General features: G+C 41.8%; 1 protein-coding gene across 3 annotated transcripts in view; it reads left to right on the top strand.

Annotated features, from left to right (window-relative positions):
• The window catches only part of DAPK2 (death associated protein kinase 2), a 199478-nt gene that overhangs the window by 127834 nt on the left and 46804 nt on the right, over window positions 1-24840 (top strand). For all 3 annotated transcript variants that reach the window (XM_016427665.2, XM_016427663.2, XM_016427664.2), the window contains exon 5: window positions 23660-23789. In XM_016427665.2, the coding sequence (XP_016283151.1) occupies window positions 23660-23789 (130 nt within the window). The remainder of the gene's footprint in view (window positions 1-23659; window positions 23790-24840) is intronic.

Below are 24840 nucleotides of genomic sequence, written 5' to 3'. Positions count from 1 at the left end.
TAACTGTTGAAAGTCCCTATCGACAGGTCAATTGAATTCAAGAAGCATTTATTAAGCATCTTCTGTGTGTCAGACACTGTGCTAAGCTAGGAGAAAAAGACAGAGAAAATGAAGTGGACTCTCTCTTCCAGGACTTTCCATTCTCCCAAGGGTAGGGGACAATCAGGTTCAAGCAGCGCCGAGTTGACTTTTTCCTAATATTGTTCCATTACTATCCAAGAGTTCTAATTGCAGACTCCTTTATTGATTTTATTAACAAGAGTCAACCTCACCTGGTCCTTATATGAAATACCATTCATAAAAGGTCCTTCCATGAAATACCACATACACTGCACTCTTCAGCAGGATACAATATAATATAGTATATGATATGTTTTATATATACAATATAAAAACATCATTTTGGGTTCCCTAAAACAAACCCTCAGAGGTTCGTTATTGACAACAAATGATTCCCAAATGGAGGCCTATTTAGCTGGGAAAGCAAATATTTTATAAATCAATCAATTGATCAAAAATAATTTATTAAGTGTCTACTATGTGCCAGGCACTGTGCTAAATGCTGGGGATACAAAAAGAGGCCAAAAAAAATGTAGTTCCTGCCCTCAGGAAGTTTCCAATTGATTGGAGGAGACAATGAGCAAACCAACATCTACAGAGCAAGCTATATACAGGGTAATAGTAAATAATTAAGAGAGAATGCTTTGGAGTCAAGAGGGATTGGTGAAGGTTTCCTTGAGACTTTAAGGAAGTCAGGGAGGTCAGTAGGCAGAGTAGAGGAGGGCAAGTGTTTCGAGGCATGAAGGAATGCTGAGTTGAGAGCTGGAGTACCTTATTCCTGGAATAGTCAGGAGGCCAGTGATTCTGGAACAAAGATGGCAGGCTGGGCAGTTAGGTGTGAGGAGTCTAGAAACCCAAATATCCTTTCCTGGGCCATGAAATTTACCTCTAATAGAGTCGTCCCAATCCTTTTTTTGAAAACACCTATACTAAAACCTCATACCACTCCCTTCCACGTTGCTCTACTTCTCTTCCTAATAACCAACCCACTCCTAATTACCTTGACAAATTTCTGTTGGAGGAATTTGTGCACTCTCAGCTACCAGACTACCCCGATGTCCAAAGCTCCTATATTTTTTAGTAGATTCCATCTTGGATTGAGAAACTGCTGATGGGTACGTAGAAGCCTGGGGTACTATACCACTCCCTGTCCTGGCCAAGTTCAGCTGTGGAGAGCCAGTTGCATTAACTCAGGGAAAAGGATAAACATTGGTCACAGAGCATGTCTGTCATCATTTATTTGTTCGTTCACTCAACAGACACTTATTAAATACTTACTACGTGCCAGGCACTGTACTAGGTGGTGGAAATATAAAGATGGAAACAAAACCGTTTGTGCCCTTGATTTTGTTAGGGAGGAACAACATGTATAAGTAAATACAAAATGAATACAAGGCAAATACAGAGTATTTATGGGGAGGAGACATTAGGAAGTGGGAGGATCGGGTCAGGCCTCTCTATAGGAAAGACCATTTAAGAGGCTGGTACAGTAGCTTGAGCAAGAGAAGAAAAGGTCCCAAGCTAAGGAGAGAAGGGGATGTTTGAGAGATGTCATGGATGTAAGTTAAATGGACCACACATGGCAAGTAATTGGATATGGGGGAGTGATGAACATAAAAGGGTACAGGGTGACTCCTAGATTATGAACCTCAATGATTGGAAGGATGGTGGTACCTTCAACAGAAAGAGGGAAGTTAGGAAGAGGGAATGGTTTGGATAGGACGATAACGAATTTTATTTTGGACGTGCTGTATTCAAGATGCCTTCATGTCTTCTGGTTGGAAATGTCCAAATTGGTGATGAGAGACTAGAGTTCATGAAAGAGACCAAGACTGGAAATAGAGATTTGAGAGTCATGTGCTTAGAGATCATTGTTGAACCCATGAGAATTGATGAAATCACCAAGAGAGAAAAGAGGACCCAAGTCAGAGTTTTGGAGGATGTCCATCATTAATAATAATAATAATAGCTAGTATTTATAGAAATGCTTTAAGGTTTACCAAAGTTCTTTACAAACATTTTATTTTATCCTCACAATAATCCTGGGAGGTAGTGTTATCTTTATTTTATAGAGGAGGAAACAGAGATTAAGTGACTTGTCCAGGGTTACATAGCTAGTGGGTGAGCCTGGATTTGAACGCTAGTCTTCCTCACCCCAAATCCGATACTCTATGTGCTGTCCCTCAGTTGCCTAGTGGTTGGGTCATGGATAATGATCCCACAAAGGACACTGAGGATTGACTATATAGGGAGAAAATCAAGAGAGAATTTTGCCCAGAAAGAGAGCTAAATGGATAGGCCCCCCAATTGGCAACAAATGGAATAGTAATAAGAATGGTGAGTTTGGAGTCAGAGACCTCCAGTTCAAGTCCTAGCTCTACCACTTGCCTCTGTGTGATTCTGGGCAAGCCCCTTCATCTCTCTGGGTCTCAGTTTCCCCTTCTGTAAAAGGATAGAATTGGGCTAGATACTCTTTGAGGTTCTTTTTAGCTCTCAATCCATTAACCATACTGTCTATCCATTTGATAGTCAGGTGCAAAGAGAAGATAGTTACCAAACCCCTGAGAGTTGATGAGATCACCAGGAGAGAAAAGGGGATCCAGGTCAGAGCTATGGGACAGTTAAAAACAATAGCAACCACAGCTATCATAACAATAGGATGAATAAATGAATGAAGCATTTTTAAAGGAATCAAAAATCACTTATTAAGTATTTACTCTGTGCCAGGTATAAAGAATGGCAAGACAATCCATTCAAGGAGCCCATATTCTAATGGAGGAGATGACAGAGGTTTAACTAAATATATTCAAGTTATGCCCTAGGGCTTAAGTGGATAGAGAACTAGCTCTGGAATCAGGAGGACCTGGGTTCAAATCTGATCTCAGCTAGCTCTGTGACCATGGGCAAATCACTTAACCCTGTTTAAGCAGCAAGCCCTTGCCCTTATGTCTTAGAGTCTTTACTAAGATGGAAAGTAAGGGTTAAAAAGAAAAGATACATTCTGAGTTCCCACCCAAGCTATGAATACAAAAAATGAGATCATTATAGCCATCAAGGCAGTATTGATTTGATTATGGATTCCATGGCAGGAAGTGGAAAGGGGTGAGGATGGGGGGGTCAGGGTGCAGCAATAGGACAGATAATATAAAAATAGCTACTACTTAGTGTTTTAATGTTTACAAAGTGCTTTCTTTGTGCTCTCTCCTTTGGTCTTCCAGACAACCCTGTGAGGTATCTGTTAGTTTTATAATTCCCATTTTACAGATGAGGAAACTAAGAACAAAAGAGGTTAAGTGACTTTCCCAGAATCACATAACCAGTTAATGTTTGAATCAGGATTTGAACATAGGTCTTTCTGACTCTAAGTTTTACACTCTTATTTCTACCATCTCACTGCCTAGATAGCAAAAAAAAAAAAGTCTAAGAAAGACTACAATATATTTCTGGGACCAGCCAGGTACCAGGGGCCATCTGAGTTTGTGTACTTGAACCCAACAATCTGGACAGCCTCAGGGTAGGTGTTTTAAAATATAGTGGGTTATGAGAGAGCTGAGTTTTACCTTAGGATAAGATCCACTTATTCTATGCCCAGGGAATATGTCAGATTGGTGGCCCTTATTTACACAGAGATGAGTTAGTTTGGGAGGATTCTCCAAGTGGTTTTCCCTGCTATTAAGCCACCACCTTGGCTCCTCCTCCCTTACAGAGATGATTTAGGAAGAAGGGAAGACAGGGTTAAAGTGTGGGAAGGATTACCACAGTTAGAAACCACAGACCAAATATTCAAATTCTACACAGTCTCTGGGATAGGAGGATAGAAGGAAGAGAAGGAGAGAGGAAAAGAAAAAATCTTGTAGAGAATGCTTAGAAACTCTTTCTGGCTTCCCAGAGCTGGTTCTGCCTAATGCTTAAGCCTTCACTGCTTAGAAGTCTCCCACTTTACCTCTGAATGGAGGTAGGCTCCCAACAGGCTGGGAGAGATGGGATTGGATGTAAAAGCACGTAAAGAGGTTAGATAAGGCTGATGTGACGTGAATGCCTTGAAATAGGGTAGGATGGACCCAGACTGGTGATTCTTATAAGTCACACATTTCCTCTTTTATCTCTTCCACATCCCTCTTCTCCCCCAAAAGGAAATTGAAATCTGCTTGCCCAGATTTGGAATGATGGCTTAAGACATCATTCTATAAATGACGCATCTGATTTCACAGAATAAAAGCCCAGTTTTTCCAGGCATTCTACAAAATGTTAGCCAGACATATTTTTAAAATGATAATCAAGCTAACAAAAAATTTTTCCTTGGTTCTGTCACTAATATATGCAATCTTGCTTTTGGGTAACAAGGATCAACCACCAAAAAATAAAGAAATAACACACCTAAAAGAAGGCATCCAAAGTGTGACAGAAATTAGAGGAAATGACATTTAGAGAATTTTTACTTGAATGGTGAAAAGAAATACAAATACAGTGAGAGCAATTCTTTGTTTTTCCATCTCTACTGGAGAATATGATGGAGGATGATATTCTATGTAGGTAAATTTTCCATATCACTGAGGCTTAACTATTTAGATGCCAAAGGTAGTAGTTTTGGGGTTGTAGAGACCACACACTACCGTGAAAAGAATGCTGGATTTAGAGTCCAAAAACTGGGGATCTGTTATCCACTCTACTAGTGCAATCTTGGACATGTCATCCTTTTCTGCCTCAGTATCCTCATCTGTAAAACATAACTGAATGATCCCTTCTTGCTCTTAAGTCTATGACACTATCATTAGATAATCCATAAGGTCATAAATCACATTTCTATTATGTCCTCAGATCTGAGCTCATAATCTCCAGGGTCTCTGATGGGTGAGAGAGGAAAGCCTCGAAAGTGGAAGGTGGGGTCAAGGCCAGGCTTGTATATAATTGATTTTAGGGACAGAACCGTATTTTTTTTAACCCTTGACTTTCTGTCTTAGAATCAGTTCCAAGGCAAAAGAGCTGGTAATTGGGGTTAAGTGACTTGCTTAGGGTCATCCAGTCAAGGCCAGGCTTGTATATAATTGATTTCAGGGACAGAACCATATATATTTTTTAACCCTTGACTATCTGTCTTAGTATCAGTTCCAAGGCAAAAGAGCTGGTAATTGGGGTTAAGTGACTTGCTTAGGGTCATCCAGTCAGGAAGTATCTGAGGTCACATTTTAACCCAGGACCCCCTCACCTCACAAATTTGATTTTTAAGAATCACCAGCCTGGGTCCAACCTACCCTATTTCAAGGCATCCATATCAGATCAGCTATATCTAACCTCTTTACATTTGTATTGTCATTCAGTTATTTCAGCTGTATCTGACTCTTTGTCACCCCAGTTGGTGTTTTCTTGGCAGGGATACTGGAGTGTTTTGCCATTTCCTTCTCCAGCTCATTTGACAGATGAGGAAACTGAGACTAACAGGGTTAAGTGACTTACCCAGGGTCACATAGGTAGTAAATATCAGAGGTCACATTTGAACTCAGGTCTTCTTGACTCCCTCTGTCATCCACCAAGCTGCCAATGCTCTGGTTGGTGTTTAAAACTTCATCTCCTGACCCCTGTAAGGTCTCTTTCAGCTTTGCAACTATAATCCTGTGAGTCACCAAATTTGAGCTCTTTCTTATAAGCTCTTTCTCAACATGAGAGTACTGAAATACATCTCCTAATTCTGCTTTTTCACAAGATTTCCCTCATGTCCAGATGCTCTCCCTCCTGCCCTCTGCCTCCTGGCTTTCTTCAAGACTCAGCTCCTGGGGCAGTTGGGTTAGGGTTAGGGAGGTGGGCTGATTTGAAGTGTCAGAGATCAGCGCCTATATTAAGCCCTTGCTATGGATGTGGCATTTTGCTAAATACTGGGTGATACAAAGAAAGGCAAAAGACAATATCCCAGGCTTTTTTTTTTTTTGTCTCCCAGTCTAGGGCCAAATCAGCTCTTTTGACGCCCTGTCAGATGATTTTACAGTGGCAAGGTCTTCCCCTCTCCCTGCAAGGAAGAGAGCAGATGTTGTTCTCTAAGATTTTTGGAGTTGCTGCCCTGGTTTCTCATTAACTCTCTTCATGCCAGGGAACATTCCTGTCTCTGAGAAAACCCTTAAAGAATCATAACTTGCACTTTCAACTTCTTGTAGTATATCGTTAATACATCAATGCCCTGGAGGGCTGTGGGATTGAGTCGTGTGTTTTGCTCCAAACTGAAAGGCTTCCAGGTTTCTCTGCACTTGGAATGTCTGTGCTCTGGCTTTTTCTGTTTTTGTCTTTCTCCTCAATCACTGTCGGGCCGTCAGGTGTCGGTTCTTGTTATCGGTGTGCCTGCCTAAAGCAGACTTCCTTCCCACATCCTTTTAATTTACTGGGAGCAGAGATTTAGAGCCGGAAGGGTTCTTGGAGATTGTCTAGTCCAAACCCCTCCCTTCTTTTACAGATAAAGAAATGGAGGTCCAGAGACTTTAAGGAAGTCTTTCTGAACATATCTGCCTTTTTGATGGGTAATGAAGTTTTTAATTTAAGAATCATTTTCTTTGAAGTTCATTTTTCTTTCAAAGTCCTGGCAAGAATTTGAATCTGGTCTTTGACTCCCAAGTTAGTCAGCTGGCCAGCATTTATTACGTACCTGCTATGTGCCAGGCTCTCTGCTAAGTGTTAAGGATGCAAAGAGAGGCAGAAATACTGTCTGTTCTCTAAGAGCCCATATTCTAATAAGAGGTTACATGCAGAATCAAACAAGATACAGTGTCTGCATATTAAATGGAAAGTCATCTCCGATAGAAGTCACTAACTGATGGAAGGACTGGGAAAAGGTAGGCTCTGAACTATCTCATTTTTAAAAATCCTTACTTTCTGTCTTATGTCAGTTCTAAGACAGAAGAACAAGGGCTAGACAACTAGGGTTAAGTGATTTGACCAGGGTCACGCAGCTAGGAAGTATCTGAGGCCATATTTGAACCCAGGTACTCAAAAAGATCGATTGTGCTACCGAGTCTTGAAGGAAGCCAGGACGGAGAGCATCTGGGACATGACGGAAATCCTGTGAAAAAGCAGAATTGAGAGATGAATTTCAGGACTCTCTTTAATGTTCTATGTTGCTGCTTCTGCTATGTTGTTACCCAGGAAACCAGATAATAAAGCTTATTAGCCTTGTGCCTCCAAATATGAGGGGAACACCATGACCATCAATGTCATCATGAATGTCTACTTTTCTGTTCTCTGAAGATCCTTATCCTAGGTCCGATGCAGGCTCCCTATCGATGATAGGGTTATATTTTGGTTGGAAAGAGGATGGATTTTTAAAAATGTATGATATACATCTAATAACCATCACCAAAGAATATCAAATAACATTCTAAATATGGAGTAAAATCTCAGCTTAGAATTCTAGCCTTTAACACATTGGACAGAGTCAAATGACTTCACAAACAACCAACAATAAAAGTGATTTTGTTCTATTTTCTTCCAGGTCTGCCTAGAATTCTTCCACCTTTGATCTTGTTTTTCTTCCTTCTATCTTTTAAAAAATATAGTTGTAATCAGTGCACATGATCCCGAAGATTTTAACTTATGTTGACTTTTCCATATTTCCTTGAATGTTTTATACTCATTGTATTTGTGATTACACATATAATTTATGTATATATTTATGATAATATAATACATCCTATTAACTACTATTATTTGTTCAGCCATTTCCCAATTGTGAGACATATGGGTAGTTTCCAATTTTTTACTGGGATAAATAGAGCCTCTGTGACAATTTTTGCACAGATTGGTACTGTAAGAGAGGAAATCAGACTCATCATACTGGAAGACCATCTTGAGTGTGGGGAGGGCAGGAAGGAGAGAGAATTCTGGAGAAGCAACAGAGGAACTGAGAAGATCCAAACAGTTGAACTCACTTCTCTTTGGGAAGCTCACCAGGGAGGTTGATTGATCTGAGTGAACCTCTGAGCCTGGAGCATCCTCCTGTGAAGCCAGACCCCAGTATCCAGTGAAGACAAAACAGAGTGAATAGGACTTTACCAGAAAGCCATTCACCACAAGATTTCCTCTCAATCCCTCTGGATAGTCCTTTGAACTTAATATCATAGCTAGGACAGCTAGAAGTCAGGACAACTCTCACAGTTGACCCCAGAGGGTCAGGCAGGCAAAGCCTGACCCTGCAGGATTTGGGGAGAAGGAGTTCCACTGTTATTTAGGTATTTCCTATTTCCCACCCCCCAGTACCTTATCCCACAAATCACTTGCCCTACCTTTCATGTGTTCCTGTTAGAATAAATAGCTGTTTACTAGACCAAGTGCCTGCTTCATAGTATCCAAGAGGGGAGACTCTCCTCAGAGAGAGAGAAGCTGTCTGTCCTGTATTTTATTTCAACCAAGTCTCTGAGGGAACAGCATCAGTGATTCTGAAGGCAACCAGAGTGGAGTTCACCAGAGAAAGAGAGAGGGAAACCAGTCTATCCCCTCTCCCCACCTCTTGGCTCCATTCCATTTCTACCACACACCTTGGTCCTGAATTCAGTGGTGGGAGACTCCATTCCTCTCCCTCCATTACAGTACTTTAAAAAAAAATAGAACCCCTTACCTTCTATCTTAGAATCAATACTATATATTGTTTCTAAGGCAGAAGAGCAGTAAGGGCTAGGCAATGGGGATTGAGTGACTTGCCCAGGGTCACACAGCTAGGAAGTAGCTGAGTCTCGATTTGAACCTAGGTCCTCCGGTCTCTAGGTCTGGCTCTCTATCCACTGAGCCACCCAGCTGCCCCCCAGATTGGTACTTCTTTATGATGTTTTAGGGATAAAATCCTAGCAAGGGGAAGAATGGGTCAAGAAGTATAATGATTTTTTTGTGACTTACTACATTACTGTCCTCCAAAATGTTTACATTTCCTCCAACATTACTCCCCTTTCCCCTGTTCCCCAGTACTTCCCCAGCCAACATCACATCTTTTTGACTGGAGGCATACTTGACACAAACAAATAATAAAACTTTAATCACCTGAGACACATTTGAGAGAGACAAGTCATAAAAATGTGATCACCTGATTTTCCAGGTGGGCTAGAATAGTATGGCAAAAGTGAGTAAAAACCTGATTATTAGCCCACATAGAAGATGATAAAAATCTAAAAAAAAATCTGTAGTATATCTACTGCAGCATTAAAATGAAAATAGCTGGGGGGCAGCTCGGTCACTCAGTGGATTGAGAAGCAGGCATGGAGACAGGAGGTCCTGGTTTCAAATCTGTTCTTCTGCCTTGGAACTAATATATAGTAATGATTCTAAGATGGAAAGTAAAGTTTTAAAAAAGAAAAAGACAAAAATCTGTGTTTTCTTCTACCTCTTGCTAGCTTTTAGGGAAAATTGCCACTTTGTTAGAAGTAATTTTGAGAGTTAAGATTCCCATGGTTTGGAGAAAGAGTATTTTTTAAAAAATCCTTACCTTCTACCTTAGTAGCAACTCTAAGACAGAAAGGCAAGGACTAGGCAAATGAGGTTAAATGACTTGCCCAGGGTCATACAGCCATGAAGTGCCCAAGGTCATATTTGAACCCAGGTCCTTCTGTCTCTGGACCTGGCTCTCTATCTACTGCCTTTCTAAAGATAGAGTGAATGCAGAACAATTTCTTGAAAAGGAGAATGCTAAAAAACTGAAGGAATTAGGAAAAGGCCCCCCTATAGGATATGACTTAGACTAGAAGGAATCTAGAAATTCTTACAGGTGGGAATAAGGAGGAGAGTCCATGCAAGGGCAGAGAAACAGGAGAATAGGGGCTTTGTTATCTTTTTTATTTGTATCCTTCTAAATCTAGCATTCTGTTGTTTTCAGTCATGTCTGACTCTTCATGACCTCATTTGAGGTTTTCTTGGCAAAGAAGCTAGAATGGTTTGTTCTATCCTTCTCCAGCTCATTTTACAGAGAAGGAAACTAAGGCAAATAAGGCAAAGTGGCTTGCCCAGGGTCACACAGCTAGGAAGTGTCTGAGGCTAGATTTGATCTCAGGAAAAAAAGAATTGAATAGATATTTTTTTACTGAATCCCTTTTCAACAGAATCCTGAGCAGAATGGAAAAGTGTGTTTGGGGGCAGCTAGATAGCACAGTGGATAGAGCATCAGACCTCTAGCCTGAAGGACCTGGGTTCAAATGTGACCTCAGATACTTCCTAGCTGTGTGAAACTGGGCAAATCTCTTAATCCTGACTGCCTAGCCCTTGCCATACTTCCATCTTAGAACTGATAACTAAGATAATTACTATTAATATGATAATAAAATAACAAGGTGGTAGTAGTAGTCTCTTGGAAGCCGAGAATGACGATCAAAGATACTTGTGCGTGAAAGAGATTTAAGTGGAAAAATCAGTGCACAGAGACAGTCCCATTCTCTCGAGGCGTTGGAAGCCTCGGTCCAGTGGCACAAAAAATCATTACACCTGGAGATTTCCTCAACTGCATTGGGTGGCCATGTTGTCTTTTGTGCTCCAACACGCCCTGAGCACTCCACAGTGCTTTGCTGCGTCGCCCTCTCAGCCGTTGAACCTTCTTATTGGTGTCTTCTGTAAGGTAAGGGTTTTAAAAAAGGAAAGAAAGAGGGAAAGAAGGAAGGAAGGAGTGTGTTTTGTCATTAGTACCCTTCCACTTGTCTTTTTGTGCCCCAGGTTCTCAGTATAATGGAAAGACAACCTAGATTCAAATGCTGACATTGCTATTATGTGACCCTGAATAAGTCATATCACTTTTCTGGGTCTCAATTTTTGCATTGGTAAAAGAGACCTAGATGATCCCTGAAGGTCCCATCCAACTCTAAAGCCTATAAGCCTTGCTACAATCTGCCCCACAGATACCTGTGACTTCATGCAGCCTTCCCCTGCTGCACAATACTCAGACCTATTCTGTTCTAATGTTCCACATGCTGCAAATTACTTTCAGCTTGTATTTTCTCAGGATGTTGACTCTCAACTAGGAGAGAGAGAATTAAGTTTTTTGATTCATTTTCATTATGTGAATGACCAGTAGGAAGAGACTTCCTTCCCTAGGCTCTATGTTGAGTTGTGACCAGGAAGGCATTGGGAAAGGAACATCTGGCTGGTATTTAAAAAATTGCCTGGAGTCTCTAAGGCTTGGCACCTTAAATGCCTTACTTAGCTATCTTCTGAATTAGCCTTGTAGAGCACATTTTCCCATTGTTTATGTATGTGTCCAAAAATAGGGAGTCCAGTGACTCCCTATCACTTCCAGGATCAAATATAAAATCCCTTGTTTGGCATTCAAAGCTGTAAAGAGCCTACATTCTCCCCTCCTCCACCACCACCTTTCCAGTGTTTTTATACTTTATAACCCACCACTACTCTGTGGTCCAGTGTCCTTGCTGTTCCTTAAACAAGATGCTTCTGGCATTTTCACTACTGATTTTCCATGCTTGGAATGAGGGGTTTGAATTAAATGATCTCTTCTAGTTGTGACTTTCCATTCCATATCTGTGATCTCTAGTAAGCCGCTCAAAACAGCGCCTGACAGAAAGGTAATATATCATCAGCTTACTTGTGATGCCCCTTGTTTTGTTTTATCTTATCTTTGTTTACTTTGGGTATCTTTTAACCTGTCTAGCTCTAAACCTATGGTCTTTGCATGCGATTACTCTAGAAATATCTAGTCCTTCCTCCCAATGTTGAGGATCCTTCCTTTCCTTTCCCTTCTCTTTTGCTTCCATCATTTCTATCTGCAAAGCTCTCTCTCTCTCTCTCTCCCTCTCGCTCTCTCTCTCTCTCTCTCTCTCTCTCTCTCTCTCTCTCTCTCTCTCTCTCTCTCCCTCTCTCTCTCTCTCTCTCTCTGTCTCTCTGTGTCTCTCTTTCTGTCTCTCTCTCTGTCTCTCTCTGTCTCTGTCTCTGTCTCTCTCTGTCTGTCTCTCTGTCTCTGTGTCTCTCTCTCTCTGTCTGTCTCTTTCTGTCTCTGTCTGTCTCTCTGTCTCTCTCTCCCCTCCCCACCTTTCTTTCTGTCCCTGTTTCTCTCTCCCCCTGTCCTTCTGTCCCTCTCTCCTCTTTCTCTCTTCCCTTGCCTCTTTCTCCCTCTCTGACTCTCTCTGTCTGTGTCTCCTTCTCCTCTCCCCCACCCTCTTTCCCTCTCTATCTCTTTCTCCCTCTGTCTTTCTCTTTGTCTTTCTCCATCTCCCTCCCTCTCTCTGTCTCTGTCTCTCTCTGTCTTTAAAAAACAAAACAAAACCCCTACCTTCCATCTTAGAATTAATACTAGGTACCAAGGCAGAAGAGCAGTAAGGGCTAGGTGATGGGGATCAAGTGACTTGCCCAGGGCCACATAGCCAGGAAGTAGATGAGGCCAGAATTGAACCCAGGATCTCCTGACTCCAGGCCTGGCTCTCTATCCATTGAGCCACGTAACTCTCTTCAATCCCTTTCTCTCTTGGCATTCACACCTCATACAAGGTATATTTTATCCTTTTGAAACTTCCACGTTGAAGTGACTCTTGTTCATTTTTACCATTTTCATCTGTACCCAGATGTTGAGAGAGAACAGAGTGATTCAAACTCACTTTCTATGAAATGAGTAGATGGGACGAGGGATGATTCTAAGTTTTGTCTAAGCCTCTCCAACCTTCAAAATTTTCAGATGGGGAAACCAGGCAGCAGAGATGAAGTGAGTTGCTCAGTAGTTCACATTTATATAGCCTTTTAATATTTGCACAATGCTTCACATGCATTCCACTCTTTTGATTCTTACAACTGTGATGTAAGTGCTATTATTATTCTTTTTGTCTAGGTGAGGAAATGGAGAGAAGTTAAGTGACCCTCCTAGGATCACACAGGTAGTTGGTAGTAGCTGAGGTAGGATTTGAACCCAAGTCTTCCAGACTCCAGATTTAAGACTTTATACCTTCACAATTTTGCCTCTTGATCTCAGGTAGAATCTTCTCAAGGAATAGAGTAGGACCTTGTTTTGTGTAAACTTGGCATAAGTGAACTTAGATATACTAGATTGGCAATCAAAAATTAAAGGCAGAATAATACATAAAATAAACATTTTCAGTTATACACTATATCCACAGTATTTTCCCAAGCAACATAAAGTGTCAAGGCAGTTTGCCCAATCACACTCATTCTCTGAGAAGCCTTAGTTTGAGTTATTCCATTGTTTTGGGCCAAATATTAATTTGTCCTTGGATTTCCCTTATAACAAGTCATGTGAGTCAGAGCAGTGCTTCCTTCTGCTTCATTAATGCTATTTAGTTATTAGTAATGGCCCCCAAAGTCCAAGAATAGCAAGGCTCTGAGAAGCCTAAGAAAAGTAGTAATGTGCCTAGATACATTTGTATAAGAAGTACTTATTAAATAATGGAGTTTGCTATTATGTGTGATTTTCAACTTATGTGGCAAATTCTACTGTATTGTTATTTTATAATAGCTAGCTGAGAGCAGCTAGGTGACTCGGTGGATTGAGAGCCAGGACTAGAGATGGGAGGTCCTGAGTTCAAATGTGGCCTCAGACACTTCCCAGCTATGTGACCCTGGGCAAGTCACTTAATCTGCATTGCCTAGCCCTTACACTCTTCTGTGTTGGAATCAGTACACAGTATTGATTCTAAGATAGAAGTTAAGAGTTAAAAAACAAATAAACAAACAAAAAAACAGGTATCTGCTAGCCCTGTGTGGTGTTGCATTCCTGGAGTCTCTACTACTTGTAGCCTCAGCTAAATAGGCTGGTGGATTAACTGCAGGAAGGCTACAGTTAATTTGGTGTCTATACCATCTGACTCCAATATGGTGAGCCTCTGGAAGCAGGAGAATCACTAGGCTGCCTGGTGAGGGATGAATTCTCCTAAGTCAGAAACTAAATCAGAGCTTCTATTCCCATCAATGACCTGTGAGTGGCTATTACAATTTCTAGTGGATGAGATAAAGGAAACCTAGGCTCAAAACCAGCAAAAACCCATTCATTTAGTAGCCTAAATGAATGTCTGATTGGTGAAACATATAGGAAGATCCTTCACTGAAGTCTTAGAGATGCCTTACTTTGCCTGGGTTTGGCCAACAGTCCTGTCACACTGGAAAGGCTTTGAGTCTAGCCCAAGGATGGACAGTGTCGGTTGCCTGAGACCTTGCTAAGCTTAGAAGAGCTTATTGCCAAAAAACTGACCACAGTGTGATAGATTTTGCCACAGCAATTCAGGAATATCATACACCAATTGTGAAGGGGTTACCCAATTTGATGAAATCACAGACCTGCAGAAAGATTGAAATAGAGAGGAGAAATAGAGAGGTGCAGGACCCTTCAATAAATAATAGAGTGGCATCTTGTCTACTGGGGGCCACTGCAAACCTTCCCTCCTTACTCCCATCCCATACCAAAGTCCTAGAGTGGAATAGAAAAGTTGGAGAAACTGAATTCAGATTCCATCCCTGCCAGGGGTTATCTGAGTGGCCTTGAGGAAGTTATGTCCCTTTTGTGGACCTCAGTTTTTCTGCCAATTATGGAGATGACTCCCAAGATTCCTTCTAGATCCAGATCTTTGATCCCAGATCAAGCAATCTCACATTGTCACTTCCAAAGGGTTATAAATCAACTAGTATGGGAACCTAGGTGGCACAGTGTGGATAGAGTTTCAGAACTAGGACTAGGAATACATGAATTCAAATCCAATCTCAGATATTTACTAGCTGTGTGACCCTGGGGAAGTCACTTGACCCTGTTTGCTTCAGTTTCCCCATCTGCAAAATGAACTGGAGAAGGAAATTTATATGACTGTCCCATTCATGCCTCAGCAGCCATATAGAAGGGAAAGGAGCAACTGCATTCTATTTTTCTAGCCACCCCCCCCCCGTTTTTAGCATCTAGACCAGTGGTTCTCAACCTCTCAATTTGTAGCAATGAGAATACATAATGCATATCAGGTATTTACATTCCAAATCATAACTGTAGCAAAATTACAGTTTTGAAGTAGCCACCAAAGTAATTTTTGGTTTGGGGTCACTGCAACATGAGGAATTGTATTGAGGGGTCATGGCATTAGACAGGTTGAGAACCACTGATCTAGACCATGCCCCGAGCACTTAGAGGAGGCTGACTACAAAGCATCTTGTCTTTCTAACTGTTCCAGGAAACCCCAGATCCATTTACCTGAGTTAACACCCCCCAGTAAAAGCTCTCCCAAATTTACCTGCAAAGGACTAGATCCTCCCTCTGGGGCTAGTCCACTAGCTTTTACCATAATAAATCTTCCTATGCTCAAAAAGAGCCTCAGTGAATTTTTCGTGTTCAAGCTTACACCAGTCAAGCACTTCAAAATGGCAAATTCTTCCAGGATCTTTGCCAAGAAAACTCCAAATGGAGTCACCAAGAACTGGCCACAAATGAAACAACTGAACAACAGTTAGCCTGTATCCTTGGTTTTTTTTATTGCTTTCTCTAAATGTCTTTAACACGGATACTTCTTCCTTTACCCACAGTTCTGTGGCCCTCCAAGGTCACTTTTCAAAAATTTTATTTTTGTTGTCATGTAAAACACACTTCCATATTGGTCATTGATGTAAGAGCACACTCATACAGAACCAAAACTGCAAAATAAAAGCATAAATACACTGATGTAACAGATGACTCCAACAGTTCTTTTTCTGGAGGTGGATAGCATTCCCCATCATACATCCTTCAGGATTGTCCCAGAGAGCAGCCAAATTTTCACAGATAATCATTGTTCAATATTGCTGCTACTGTGTACAATGTTCTTCCAGTTCTGCTTATTTTGCTCTGCATCAGTTCAAGCAGATCTTTCATACTCTTTCTGAAATCATCCTATTCATCATTCCTTTTAACACAATAGTATTCCATCACTATCATATACCACCATTTATTCAGCTTTTCCCCAGCTGATGGACACATTCCCCTCAATTTCCAATTCTTTGCCACCATAAAAAGAGCAGTTATAAATATCTTTGTACAAATGGGTCTTTCCCTCATTTTTATTATCTCTTTGGGATATGACCCAGTAGTGGTATTACCAGATCAAAGGGGATGCACAGTTTTATAGTCCTTTGGGCATATTTCCAAACTGAAAGGTGACTTCTTGAGACCAGGTGCAATATTTATCTCTGGTCCATGTGCTGAGCTGGATGAGCTCTAGATTGCTGTTGCTTTTTAGTCTTTTAAAAAGGGCATCCCTCCCACTCATCCCCATCCCTCCCTCCCTCTCCCCAGACTACTCTTGTTTTAAAAGCATAGTTGAAATGAACTGAACTGAAATCATATGATGTATTGAGGGCCTGAAAAAAGTGAAATTTTCATATTTTTTTCTGACCATTTCTTATGTATGGAGCCCAGAGATGGGGTAGGTTTGGGCTGTCTTCTTTGTTTTTCTTGGTGAGGCAAATATGAGACCTCAGAACCCTCTTAACAACAACCAGACAGAGACTGAGGCTCCCAGGCAGCTGGCCAGAGGCTGTGGTTTTGAAGTTAGAAATGTAGCCAAGTTCAAGCTTTTCACCAAGCCACAGCTGTGACCATTGGGCTTTCCGGGAAAAGCACAAATAGAAAAGCAAAACGGATGTCTAATTGATGAAGACCATAACTGGAAATGACCAGGCAACATTATAGTGACAACCCTCAGATGACCCCAGGGGGTGGCAGGAACTTACAATCAATAAATATAAATTACTAACATTGATTTAAATTTTGAAGGCTACAGAATGCTGTCTTCTGTCAAAAAGGCAAAAAAAAATGATTGTCTTCAAACATCTTATTTTCTTTGTTTAAAAAGTTTTATTGATATCATTTGGATTTGATATCTCTTAGATTTCCTCCTATTGATCTATCCAAGAGAACCATCTTTATTAAAGAAGATTTTTTTTAAAGGAAAAGATGCAAAAGATGAATGTTCAGTAACACTAATAACATTGAAAAAAAATCTAGCATTATATGCAGTGTTCCATAGGAGGGGACCCTAACACCTCTGCAAAGATATGTCTTCTTATGGGCTGAACTCATTCTTTATTACTTTGCAACATTCAGTTTTTGTTATTTGGGGATTTCGCCCCCCCCCCCCCATTTACATTGGTGCAGTGTTTTTCTGGCTCTGTTGACTTTACATTCAGTCCTACAAATTTTTCCATGCTTCTCTATATCTTATCACATATCACAATTTGTTTAGCCATTTCCCAATCAATTCCTGTGTACTCGTGTACTTTCCTTCCAGCTGTTGACTATCACAAAAGTACTGCTATAAATATTTTAGCCTGGATATGGAACTTTTTTTTTGTCATTGACCTTGGAGTATGTACCTAGCAGTGAAATCTCTTGGTCAAAAGATCTGAACATTTTATCCCCTTTACTTGTGTAATTCCAAATCACTTTCCAGAATGGTTGTACTGATTTACAATCATGTACTAAACAAAGAGTGTACTAGTGTGTCTATCTATCCACAGCCCCTCCAGCATTGACTATTCCTATATTTTGTCATCTTTGCCAATCTGCTAAATGGGAGGGTGAAACTCCTCAGGGTTGTTCTGATTTGCCCTTTTCTTATTATTAGTGATTTGGAACCTTCTTTCATAGTGGGGTCAAGATAACAGCTAATTCCATCCCAGCTATCTCCTTATTCCAAGTCCACACTTTCAATTATATCAACTATGTCCTTGAGTACTGATTTGTGGAAAACAGAATATTCAGGAGCAGTATTGATTCCCTGCCCTCAGGGAGTTTCCAGTCCAGTTATGGAAACTAGACTAATATATGTGAAATGGAGAGAACCATCCAATACAGTGTATTGACAAATGCTTATTAGTATGGATGGAAAGTGCAATTGGAGTTCAGAGGAGAGAGATGTCACTCTAGCCTAGAATAATTAGGGAGGGCTTTCTGGAGGATCTGAGATTTGGTCCAAGTCCAAATTATATTTCAGATTAATCTAATTGAAACAGCATTTAGTAAAGCACTTATTATTTTATGTGCGAGGTATTATGCTACATACAAGGAATACAAAGACAAAAACAAAAGAAAACCCCTCAAACCCTAGACTGTGTACTCTGAGGGCTTACATTCTTCTTTGAGGGAAGGGATGCAACCTTTTCACAGATAATTATGTTCCAGCCACATAAAAAGGGTTACAAGGGTTGTTTGGGAGTCTATGAAGAGATGAATATGACTGGAATGAAAGGAGTATTTGTAGATAAGGTTGAAAAGGGACTTGGAATCATATTTAGAGGTCTTGAGGGACCAATATAAATAATGTGGTTTTTATGCAGTCATACTATATTGGGGGTGTCACTTAACTGTTTGTGGAAGGGGATGTACTTTGGGGGGAAGTATTTGGGAAGTATAGTATCTATTAAAACAAAATATATCAATTTATTTTGGAAAGAGAATATAGGGAGCAGTTAGGTGGTTCAGTGGTCAGAGAGCCGGAGGTCTTGGGTTCAAAAATGACCTCAGACACTTCCTAGTATGGTGACCCTGGGCAAGTCACTTGACCCCCTTTGCCTAGCCCTTACCACTCCTCTGCCCTAGAATCAATCTAAGACAGGAAGTATGGGTTATAACATAAAATGAAATAAAAAAGAGAGAGAAAGAATATAGACTTTATCCAGTAGGTAATAGTAGATCATTATATTTTTTTAGCAGAGGAATTGACATGAAGACAGCAATATTCATGGCCCTCCATTAACTTTACTTTTTAGGAAGAAAGGAAGAATTAAAGATCTGAGTCTCTAGAAGCCTTCCTCCCATAGCCTGATATGCTGGCAATATATTATATAAAACTGTTCAACCTTGCATTAGTTCCTTCAATTAATTTAATTCTGGCTTCCCTTTGTCTGGGTCCTCCATCTCTACTGACCAACATGGCCTTTCCTTGTCATGAAGTCTACACTAAAAGGTGGGAATGAAAGTAGGGGTCAACAGAGAACTCCTTGGGAGGACTCAAGATCCATTTCAGGGCAGCTGATTCTATTAAAAAGGCAGTCAAGCTTCCCAGTGTCAGCCCTTTTACCTCTCACCCCAACCAGAGAGGAGTTCTCCCCTACCAATCAGGAATTAAGCAGAAAGATCATCCCTTCTATTTATATGTGGTAAGAAGCAAGGGCTTACTCCATTCGAACATACTGTCTCAATTGACAAACATCACTCTCCTTGGAGCCTGCTTCCCACTGGCAAGCAAGAGTGGCACTGAACCAAAAGCTCATCAGGACTGGAAGGGGCACGTTGGCTTCTCCAGGCTGCATTTGAGATGGCAGATTGTTAAGACAGGCAGGGTGTAGTGCTGCCTTGGGCAGATGGGCTGGTTACTGAAGGCAGGGAGGACATTGGGAATGCAAGCCCTCACTTTGCAAGGGTTTGGTAAGAGGGATGGGGGAGGACAGGAACATTTTCTAGATATGGTGGTCAGGTGAGGGAATTAACTTGCTGAAGTAAAATCATTGTGCTGAGGGGAAATCCTTGATGAAAGGAAAGCTGGTCTAGGGATAGTATCTGGTCATTGAAAAGGACAATGAGGCATAGGGCCAGAAGCCTGTGGATTAAGCTCTACATTTTCTGTGCCTCCTGGGAGGGTGGGGATGAAGAAGTAGCGTCCTAAACCTTAGGAAGTTCTGCCTGGTGACCCAACTTTGTGGGAATTTGCTCAACCTGCTGGGGGAGATGGGCCCATACTGCCCCCAAGGACTTCAGGGAAAGTGGCATCCTGAGGGAGGTTATTGTGATGGATCTTCTTTTTTCCCCTCTGATGTTCCAGGGAACATAAGAATTTTTTTTTTCCTTAAGGCATCTAGCTATGGTGTCCCTAGTGGTGATAGAGATTACTGCCCAGGGATGGCCTTTGTGGTGGAATTCAAACTTTCCCAAGGCCCTACATCTAATTTTTTCCTTCCTTCCTTCCTTCCTTCCTCCCTCCCTTCCTTCCTTCCTTCCTTTCTCTTTCCTTTCTCTTTCCTTCCCTCCCTCCCCTCTTTCCCTCTCTCTCTCTCTCTCTCTCTCTCTCTCTCTCTCTCTCTCTCTCTCTCTCTCTCTCTCTCTCTCTCTCTCTCTCTCTCCTTCCTTTCTTTTTGCTTTCTTTCTTGCTTGCAAGCTTTTCTCCTTTCCTCCCTTCTCTCTTTGTTTGTTTGTTTGTTTCTTCCTTTGTTCCACTCCCATCTTTTAATTTTAAATCCTTACCTTCTGTCTTAGAATCCTGTGTACTGATTCCAAGGCAGAAGAATATTAAGGGCTAGGCAATGGAGGGGTTAAGTGACTCACCCCACTAGAAAGTGTGAGATATTTGAACTCAGGACCTCCTACCTCTAAGCCTGGCTCTCAATTCACTGAGCCAGCCTAGCTTCCTCCAACTAATAACTTTCAAAGGAAGGATTTAGACCTCAGGCATCCTGACTTAAGATCCAGTGTTTTTTCTACCACTCTACGATACCTTTCCATATTGCTCTATAGTTTATGTCCCAGACTAAGTTCTCCAAAGATCCACTGCATTGTCATTCTCTTCCAGTCTTCTTCCCACCTCCTGGCTAAACTCTGGCCCTTATTCCTCCTGGAATTCCTACCCTTGCAAAAGGAAACCCAGATTTATGCATCATTCAGAATTTCAGGCAATTTCCCCCCTTCTTTGGTCAGTAACCTAACACCTCACTCATATAAGATTATAGAGTTTCAGGCTGCTTTGGTCCTTGTTTTATTTTATTCTGTTATCTCTATGAAGCTCAGATTCCTTGGATAATTAGGAAGTCCCTAACTAGAATCCTGTTAGTCAACTGGAGGACCACCAAGCCTCACCATTGACTCTGCCATGGCCTTCTCTGCTGGTGTACTCACCAGGCCTCCAGGCACTGCCATCTTCCCTGATGATGCAGCCTGAGGGCCTCTGGGCCTTGCCATTTGCCCTTTCACTGCACCCTTGGACCTTGGTGCTTTTCTGTTCACCCTAAGGCTGATGCCTCTCAAACCTTGTCTTTTCCAGGGAAAGCAAACTCCTGAACAGAAGGAACCGTCTTATTCTATTCCTTTGGTCACCTCTGCTTAGCATGACAGTGGGCACATGGTCAGCTCTCCGATGCTATTCATTCATTCATTCATTTGTTCAAAGTCCTTTCCTCACAGCAGTCCCATGAAGAAGATGGTGCCATGATTATGGTTTCCATTTTATAGAGGTGGGATAGCATGGTCAGACAGGCAAAACTGTAGAGAGGCAGAGTGGGTACTGAAACTCCCAACTGCTAAGCACTCAAGAGGGGGAAATGGAGACCCTTAACTGAATCTCTCTTAGGTAGCTCAGTGGATAGAGACCCAGGCCCAGATAAGGGAGGTCCTGGGTTCAAATTTGACTTCAGACATTTCTTTGCTGGATGACCCTGGACAAGTCATTTAATTCCCATTGCCTAGCTCTTACAGCTCTTCCACCTTGGGCCCTATACTTAATATTGATCTAAGACAGAAGATAAGAATTTAAACAAAGAAAGAAGAAGCAGCAGAATGTTGTACGAAGCCCTTTCCTCCCTCTCCTCTCTCCACCTCCTTCCTACAGAAAGACACCAAGTCTTCAGTCATCTGCCTTGGAAAAATATTTCTGTGTATTTTCTAAATCCAGTTAGGAGGAGGTTCCCGGATAGAGGAAGCATAAACAATCCTTAAAAAATTCCAAAAGGAAAATATGGTATTTGTTTTTTAAGCAAAAGAATTTGACACATTGTCTACTTCCTCAAGTGAAAGTCCAGCGGCTCTTGGGGGTCACAAGGAAATCCAGGGAGTTTGGAAGCTTCCTGCCTGGTTTCTTAGGAGAGCAAGGCTCTGGGTAGGAAGGGGGGAGAAAAAAGGGCCTGGGGGAAGTCCTAAGAAAAGGGGTCCCCGCACAGGGCCCCCCAGGCTCCTCCTCCTTGTCCTAGCTGGGTTTTACATCTGTTTACAGGCCTGAAAATGGCCCCAGCAGCTGGTATTTTCCCTGGAAATCAGGTATATTCTTTCCTGAGTCCTGCTGGGAGATAGAATTAAACAAAGCCCAAAGTGTGGGCAGCTGCATGGGAGGAGGGGAGAGCTGTCAACAGGAAGCCTGGTGGATGGAGAAAGATGTGGCCAGGAAGAACCAGATGAAGATAAGCCGGGGAACATTGGCTGAGCTGGGGCTGCCTTTCAGGGAGAGCTTTTACTCTTCCTCCTCTGCTGTGGCAGACTCACACTTGGTCAGTGGTGAGGGACCAACTTAGAAAACAAACAAACAGGAAATGCTCCAAGCATTCCAGATTGGGAGATTGAGCAAAAATAAAGTTAACCTGTGCTCACAAGGTATCTTCCTCCTAATCATGTGATGAAGAAACTGAGGGCTGGACTGGGCAAACAACTGTTAGGGCCTGTGTTTATACCCCTGTTGGCTTGTCCCCCCCACCTCAGTCTTACCATCTTTCAAAGGGGACAATGAGATGTTTAGAGCCCTTCCTGTTTACTTCAGGCAACTGTCTCACTGGTAAGTGTGAAATATCATTGATAACGGTGGTAGGAAATGAGGTCAGCATCCCCAGGCAGCAAAACCTCAGGCCCTTCACCTTCAGATCTGTGGCCCTTTCTACTGTTCAGTGCCCAGCGCTTCACTGACTCGTTCATAGATTGGAGGCAGGATTTGCACCCAAGATGGTAGAGATGTAGATTTTTAGAGGTGGAAGCAAGCGATAAACATAGTAAATGCCTACCATACCCCAGGGGCTGTGCTAGGTGCTGGAGATTCAAAGACAGAAATAGAAAAATAAAAATATCAGGGGAGACAGAGCCTACATACATAAAAAGAACAAAATATATATAGAGAAGCTAAATTTGGTGGAAAGGAGTCTTTGAGTTCAACTGAGTGGCACAGGAGAGAGCGAGCTAGGAGGACCTAAGCCCAAAGACTACTTTGGACACCCACTAGTGGTGTGACCCTGTGCCTCAGTTTCCTCATCTGTAAAATGGGACTAAGACTAGCATCTACCACCCAGGATGGTTGTGAGAATCAAATGAGATATTTGTAAAGTGCTTTGCTTAAGTAACTATAAAAATGTCAACTATGATTATATATTAATAAACAGAAGCTCACAGAGGTTTGGTGACTTGCCCAGAATCACACAGCTAGTAAATATCAATTATGGGATTTGAACCCAAGTCGTCCAGACTCTGAGTCCAATGCAATACCCACCGGGGCTAGTACCATTCCAAGCCCTTTTTAAAGTGATGTTGTGCTTCTTCTCAGTCTTAAATCTAGCCAGCACTTAATAGATCTTTGTCTAGTTGAATCGGATGGACTGTGTCCAGTTCTGATTCCATTATACTATATGATTTCTTTCCCAAGAAAGAGAGCTGGTCTGATAACCACTTAGAGCAGAATGGGGACTGGAGACCTCTCGCCGTTGGCTGGGCAGACTCTTCCCATCAGCAACAGTCAGTAAAGCCCAGGGCTTGAGATATTTATACTCTCTTAGGCCTGTTTTGAGTTCACAGAAGATGATTAAGGATATAAAAACAAGTTAGGGTTTTGTTCTGTTTCAGTAGCTTAAAAAAGAACACAAAACCCTGCCCCAAATCCTTAACTCAAAACACAATCCAGAGCCTTAATTAACATCCTTTTTTCCAAACCCTTTTGTTCCGTAGCCAGAGAACATTATGCTGTTGGATAAGAATATTCCCATTCCACACATCAAGCTAATTGACTTCGGCCTGGCTCATGAAATTGAAGATGGAGTGGAGTTTAAGAACATTTTTGGGACCCCAGAATTTGTAGGTAAGTTTAGGTCACACCGTGAACAGAGCACGGGGTCTGGAGTCAGAAAGATTCACCTTTCTGAGTTCAAATCTGGCCTCAGACATTTATAAGCTATGTGACTCTGGGCAAGCCAGTTCACCCTGTATGCCTCAGTTTCCTCAACTGTAAAATGAGCTGGAGATGGAAATGACAAACAACTGCAGTATCTCTGCCAAGAAAATGCAAAATGGGGTCATGAAGAATCAGAAAGGACTGAAAGTGATTGAAAAATAAACTTAGTTTCTGCAATCTTCCAGCAGATAAGAGTCAGGCAGGAAAAAAGTAAGGCAGCCTCCACCTTTGAGTTAAAGCCTTAACCTCTCAAAAGTACCCCTTCCCTCCTCCATTGTGCCCATTCCAGGCTGGGGATGCTAATGGATGATGTAAATCATCTGGGCTGGGGATGGGTTTGGAAAGAAATGGCTTTTCTGGGCTTCTGGACCAAATCCTCTGTTGCTTTAGGGAACAAGAGCTGGAAGGGGGGAGCACAGAATTAGGGAGCTGTTTCCTCCCTCTGCAGGATGATGCTTCTCTTTAGGTAACCCTCCTTAGCTTCTCTGAAGAGAATTTTCTCTCTTCCTCCTTTTACCCTGCTCTTATTCTCACAGGACCTTATTTTCCAGATTGAAAGTAGCCTCACCCTCCTGAATTCCAGTAAACCCAGCCTTCTGGAGTAGCTTTTGATCTTCTAAAGGAAAAAACAAAAAAACCCAACCATCTACCAGATGCCAGATCCACCCACTCACCTACTTACCTCTCATTTCTTTATTCCCATTCCTTTATGCAGGCAAAGGGAGAACTGAGCTGGTGGGAGGGTTCCATAGCCCTCTTTTCCCTGGTACAGCACCCCTTTCCCTCTCCCCTGGAGAGCAAGCCATGTGCATCTAAAACCACCTCCAGGATCTCCCTCTGCTCCAGATACAGGGTAGAAATTTCAGCGTTACAATGTACTTTTGAGTAGATTTTTTTCATGTGAGACTCACATTGGCCAGGTGGGCAGGTAGCACACATATAGCATGACTCCTATTTT

The sequence above is a fragment of the Monodelphis domestica genome, chromosome 1, assembly GCF_027887165.1.
Source record: "Monodelphis domestica isolate mMonDom1 chromosome 1, mMonDom1.pri, whole genome shotgun sequence".
In the NCBI taxonomy this organism is placed as follows: Eukaryota; Metazoa; Chordata; class Mammalia; order Didelphimorphia; family Didelphidae; genus Monodelphis; species Monodelphis domestica.
Note: the sequence above shows the minus strand (reverse complement) of the source record. Positions and strands in the feature narration are given on the sequence as shown.